Source organism: Carassius auratus, chromosome 15 (genome assembly GCF_003368295.1).
Source record: "Carassius auratus strain Wakin chromosome 15, ASM336829v1, whole genome shotgun sequence".
Lineage (NCBI taxonomy): Eukaryota > Metazoa > Chordata > Actinopteri > Cypriniformes > Cyprinidae > Carassius > Carassius auratus.
The window spans coordinates 8,017,142-8,023,141 of record NC_039257.1 but is presented as its reverse complement, the minus strand read 5'-3'; the positions used below and the strand labels follow the sequence as shown (position 1 = coordinate 8,023,141).

The window sequence follows — 6,000 nt, the reverse complement described above, 5'->3', positions numbered from 1 at the left end:
ATTAGCATTCAGGCTAACATTTTTTTCCCTAACATATATATATTCATACCGAAAGTAAATCATACTTTTACACTTTTAACATTTTTCCAACCACAGTCTCCTACCCTCAATACTGTGTGCTTCTACCATGAAGCCATCATCACTAGTGATCTCAAAGCATAGGTAGGGTTGGTCTCGGCTGGGAGGGCTATGCTCTTCCCCATCTGATGGAAGCATCTCATCATCTGAACAAGACAGTATCCCTAAAAGAAAAGAGTCTTATTGTTCAATCCAATGAAACATCTAAAAGTGAGCAAAAAAATAATAATAATAAAAAAAAAGTAATAATACCTGAGTATTTGTTCCAGTCAGGCAGTGGATTCCGGTTAGCAGGATCCCATGTTGTTGGTTTGTTGCTGTCTCCACCACGAGGCAATGAAAGACGATCCCAAGGCCCAGGCCTAAAATTAAATAAATGATAGGCCACATTACGTACCAGTGGTTTAATCATGCCACTGCATAAATGCATGACTTATTCTTTCCGTTACAATGTCACCACTTGAACATCCTTCAATGAAAAGGGTGGAAAAAACTACCCACATAAAAAAAGTTCTATGGTATTTGTTATTATTAATATGAATGTATTTAGTATTCTATCTTTGACATATTACACAGACATTTGGGATGGTCAACTGCATATGAACTGAATTTACTGTTTGATAAGCCAAAAATACAGGTAGGTCCTGCTCAAGTTTGACAAAACGATTTTTCAAAACTGAAATAAAATATTACAAGTATTTTAGTAGTACAGGACAGGATTTAAAATGCTGCCATTAACTTTATAATCTTGAAGGTGACATTTATGTATTATTACTTAATAATTAATTTTAAAATGTTTTAAAAGGCAAAAATAATTCTTATACTTAAATGTCTTTAGTGAAATCTAAAAAATGTCTTTTTCCATTTAAAGGCTCACCTTGCACTCTCTGAGTCACTACTTCGCTCTTCATTCAGCTTGTCTAAGTCTAGAATTCCTTTGAAGCTTGGAGTTTTAATGCGAACTCCATACCTGCAATTGAAAAAGGAACAGATGAATAATCCATGTAGAGTTTGAAAGCAAAGTAAAACATACAGAAATTTGAGTCAGTTCTTATTGGTTCCATTCACCTTGCTGATACCGAGTTTGACTTGCGTGGTTCTTCCAATCCACTAGGGCGGTCAAGGTCTAAAAAGTCAGATTTTGATTTCTTGGTGGCGATACGGTCAGATAAAGAGGACACTCTTTTCATTCTAACCTGTTTTGGTCGAGGTGCTGCTTCTGGTGTTGCTGGTGGGGAAGCCTTTATCTCGGATTCAACAAGGAGTCCTTCTGGTAAAACTATTGAACTTGTTGACTGAGTTCGCCCAACAACGGTACTGTTACGAGGTGATGAGGTAATTAGGGAAACTGTCTTGTTGGGATCATAGTATCCAGCCATAGCTTGGTTAATGATAGCTTGGGCACTTTCAGCTTGATTTGATGTATCTGAGGAGGTTGTTTTTTGACTCGTAGACTGTTTGCTAGAGGGGCCGTGTGTGCTTGCAGACTTTGTCCTTCTAGGTGTGGAAGACTCCTTATTTCGTGGTTTTTTCACTCTATCTCCACAAGCTTTGGCATTCCGACGTGACTTTTTAACATCTGCTGGTAGTGAAACCTCTCCGTTAGTACTAGTGGTAAGTAACTGGGTAATAGTGTTGGAGGTCTGTACCAGTGGAGTTACAATTTGGGGGATTTGGGTCGGAATGGTGACACCTGCAACTGGGGGCAGGTTCCCAGCTGCTGCAAGTGTTGTGGACAAGGCATTGCTTTGCAGGAGGCTGGCGATTTGAGTAACACAGTTATATGAAGGGGAATTTGGAGTCGGCAGTTGGAAAGTGTTGCTTTCTGGGTTTTTGACAAATATTTGACCAAGACGATTAACAAGTAAAACATGTGGTGTAGGATCCACATTAGGTCCACCAACCTCCTTTACCGTAAGAATAGCATGACCTGGTAATGCTTGAGTAACCAACTGTTGTTGAGGTTCAATTGCTGATCTGGGGGTTGAAAAATTTATGAAAATTGTTCGACCCAGGGCAGTTTCTCTTTGCATAGGTGTGGTGTTGTACCCATTGATGACACCTGTAGCAGAGGCTGGGTGAATGGCAGAAGGCATTGCTTGGCACTGAGCTGATGGTTGAGAAGTTACAGAGGAGGAAATTATGCCAACAATTGTAGAGCTGATGGGCTGCGGGTAAGTGGGATGCAATGGGACAGACACTGTACCCGAAACTGGCCCATAAGTCCCAAGAGGTACACCAGTGGATGATGGCACAGACAGCATTGACTTTGTAGGAACACGTGGCATTGCCCCTCCAGGAACTGAAGGGGCGGGATGCCTTGGTTCAGCAGGTGGGTGTAATTTGGTTCTGAAGCTCTCTACGGGTGGCAAGACTGTCTTACCTTCAGGAGTTTGGACAGGGTACATATTTGCAGACAGTGCCTGATTTGGGAATGTTGCAAAAGAAACTTGTGCAGAGGAATCAGAAAATGTAGATTTGGTTACCAAAGTGGAAGGAACAGGATTTTGTTGCTGTGGAATCTGAATTCCATTAACTTCCATTAAGTCAAGAGAATCTTCTTGCAAGTGGTTTTGGTAAACTGTTGAGCCATCCATTGACGACACAAAGTGGCCACTACTAGGATCCAAGTACAATTCTTTGGAGTCTTGTGGTTCATTTGGAGAATCTTGGACTGGGACCAACTCTGTGAAATGTGTACTGGGTGAAAGAGATTCACAACTCTCAAGAATTAAGGGTTCAATCATTAAATGAGGGCTTTGGTAATCATTACCATATGTAGAAAATGCATTGTTTGAAGGCTTTTGTACTACAACATTTGCCAATGGGTCTTGGCTTGACTGCAATGTTTTGAAAACACCAAAACAATCTTGATCAGCAACAGTCTCCAAGTTGGGCACAGGTTCTAATCGAATTGAAGAAAAATCAGAAACAGGACCTGGAAATGCCAAACACAGACCATTGCTAGCTGTCTGTTCATGAGGCACAGTGTTGAATGATTTGTGTGTTTTTGGGGCTTGTTTTGACAATTTCCCACCCTGGTTTTCATTATTAGCCACACTTGTATCACTATCTATCCCATCATCCACACCATCAAGTTGAGAAATCTGCCTTAAAGATGGAGATGTAGATGTCTGAGAGGCATCCCTTTGAGCCTTGCAAGTAACCACTGTGCGAGTGAAGTTGAAGTAGTTTTCCATGTCCTCATCAGAAGAACTATTACCCCAGTCTTCCTGACAAGGATTAACAGTACAAGACAATCTTTGGGTAGACATTTTGGACTTCTCTTCATCTGGCTCCAAGAAGTCTTCCTGGTTGTCTTCACCTTCAACTACAATTTGGCCACTGCAGTTCATCGCTACACCTTCATTAAGCTCAGTTTCTTCAATTTCAAGCTCCGTTCTTAGCTCAGGTGCCACAGTCAGGTCTGCCTCTAAGTGGATGGATGTAAAAGGGAAATCCCTGTCACTGCCTAGATTATTACCTTTTTGTGTACCCAAAGGGTCTCCTACTGACAAGGCACCATTTTCTCCTGGATGCTCCTGTGGTGATGCTATAAAATGGTGTGGAATTTTAACAGAGTCTATCTGATTAAAATCAAAAGGTTTTGGTCTTGTGGAGAGGTGGGTGGGAGTGGTGATAGATCGGTTGGTGCACGGGGTGCTGCCAATGCCACCTTGCCTTGTGGACTGTGAAAACAGTCCTGAGGTAGAATGAGGCATCAATATCCCAGAACCCCGGACAAAGGAAGCACTTCGACTGACAGGACGAGCTGATGAAGATGTCAGCTGGTTTTCAGTAGCACCAACGGGGAAACCTGGGGAGGTAGACTGGGAGGATTTAGGGTGGTGGGAACCACCTGCTCTAGAAGCAATTGGGCCTGCAGGGGATCCAAGAGTAGGGGAGGCCATGTGACTGCGAGTACCGCTATTCTGTGTGTGTGGGCTATGCCGTCGTGGCCTTCGAGTGTCTTCCAAATCACTAATAGTCAGGATGTGGTGAGGTTTGGATGGGGCAGCTCCTGGGTAAAAAAAAAAAAAACATGATCAAAATGCTTCACATGAACTTTGTGAAGACCATACATAAAACTTCACCCTAACTGATATTTACTACCTGGAGAGGGCAGTGGTCTGGAAAGTCCTCCCGCAGGTCTTCTGTTCTGGGGGTATGAAGGGATTTTGGAGCGGGCACAAACGTCCGGTTTGGCAAAGACAGATACCGAAGTGGAATTAGTTTCAGTGGAAGGATTTGTTGAAGAAAAATCCACTCCCAGGGCTTCAGTTTCTAATGAAAATATATATTGGAATTAATAATATATAAAAAAATTCCATAAGTACAAGCCATGTACAAAACATCACTTTGCAAGTAATAATATTACATATTACTCACCTGACAAGGGGCATGGGCTATGGGCAATTGTGCAATTTTCTCCCTGATCGGGCGACTCTTCCACTGGTTTTTCTTGAACAGGTGAACGAACCTCCTTAACACAAAATGTGTATTTGCACCGACGAAGAGGGTTTACAGTACTCCAATACCAGCGAGAGCATCTGAACAGCAGAAGAAATAAAAACTGTATTGATGTACAAGCGAGTGGCAATACAAGACATCTAGCATGTACATTTCAACAGGAGCAAACTCCAACATTTTTTTTTTTTGTAAAATAAAGCTACTTACTCATAACCCACAGGAAAAAGATTTCCATTAGAGACAGATAATTCACTCAGCTTTCCCAGCTTTTTTACCAGCAAAGAACCTACCCAGTGAAAAATTATGTTTAAAACACTAATACATTTTTTTTTTACAACAAAACATAACATTATACTTATGTGCATCAAACTGTACTATTTATACATGCTTCAAAAATAAAAACACCAACCTATCATTAGATTGACAGACTCTGGCTCCAATCCAGTCAAAAACTTTCTGCGAAGACTTATCCCTTCAAAATCCACATAAACCCTCCGAAGTACTTCAAACGCTTGACCAGTGATCATCTGGCAAATTACAGAAAAAAAGTTCACTCTCAAACCAATCATACAAAGCTAACATCAAGTGTCTATTTGGCAGATTTTTTAAATAACTATCAAATCACAACTCAAACATCTATGACTAAATAAAATGCTATCAAACTGAAAGCTCACTTTTCCACTTATAAGGTCACGATGCTTGTAGCAGAAGACTCTTTTATCATCCTGGAAGACACAGTTGCGAAAGCGAGCGCACATGAAGTGGTAGTTGCTCTGGCATGAAGTAAGGCAGCAACCTACCGTTGCCCCAGTTCGGTTACACCGTTCACAGCGCTACGGAAGGAAAGTCCGAAAATTAGCAAAGCCAAACATTAGATTGTTTTTACCTGATGCAAGTAAACTGTTCATGTTTAAATAATACATTTTAAAATTTATAACTAAATAAACATTAACAATCTATTAAGCATCATGTTTGTTAATGTTATTAACTCAAAGCAGTATAAAGTAGGGCTGCATGATATTCGGAAAAAATTACATTGCGATATTTTATTTTTCTGTGATATATATTGCAATATTTTTTCTTACAAACAAAAATGGGGTTAGCACACTTACGTTCTCATTTTAAATGATTTAAACATCGACACCATAGTGTCAATTGATTAATATGCGCGAGGGTGAGAGAGCAAGACAGCACTCGTGTTGTTTGAAGACGGCTCGATCTCTCTCGGTCTCTCTCTCTCTCTGTCTGTCTCTCTGTCTGTCTCTCTCGCGCGCTCTCTTTCTCTCTCTGTCTCTGTCTCTCTCTCTCTCTCTCTCTCTGTCTCTCTCTCGCTCTCTCTCTCTCTCTGTCTCTCTCGCGCTCTCTCTCTCTGCCCTGTTAAACTTGCATGTTTTTTTTCACTCCTGTCAATGATAAACTTTCACTCTATGATGGTGCAATTAATCAGCGAAT

At 41.0% G+C, this 6,000-nt stretch overlaps 1 protein-coding gene across 3 annotated transcripts in view; it reads right to left on the bottom strand.

The window, feature by feature from the left end:
• The window catches only part of LOC113114935 (histone-lysine N-methyltransferase 2A-like), a 47,609-nt gene that overhangs the window by 13,035 nt on the left and 28,574 nt on the right, over positions 1 to 6,000 (bottom strand). For 2 of the 3 annotated variants that reach the window (XR_003293810.1, XM_026282056.1), the window contains exons 24-32: positions 5,223 to 5,381; positions 4,958 to 5,075; positions 4,756 to 4,834; positions 4,468 to 4,628; positions 4,192 to 4,362; positions 1,147 to 4,099; positions 956 to 1,048; positions 331 to 446; positions 105 to 242 (exon numbers count right to left, since the gene is read on the bottom strand). Coding sequence is in view for 2 of the 3 variants with exons in the window: in XM_026282056.1 (XP_026137841.1) it covers positions 105 to 242; positions 331 to 446; positions 956 to 1,048; positions 1,147 to 4,099; positions 4,192 to 4,362; positions 4,468 to 4,628; positions 4,756 to 4,834; positions 4,958 to 5,075; positions 5,223 to 5,381 (3,988 nt within the window). In the remaining variant the exon portion in view is untranslated. The remainder of the gene's footprint in view (positions 1 to 104; positions 243 to 330; positions 447 to 955; positions 1,049 to 1,146; positions 4,100 to 4,191; positions 4,363 to 4,467; positions 4,629 to 4,755; positions 4,835 to 4,957; positions 5,076 to 5,222; positions 5,382 to 6,000) is intronic. The other variant, XM_026282057.1, reaches the window with a different exon arrangement.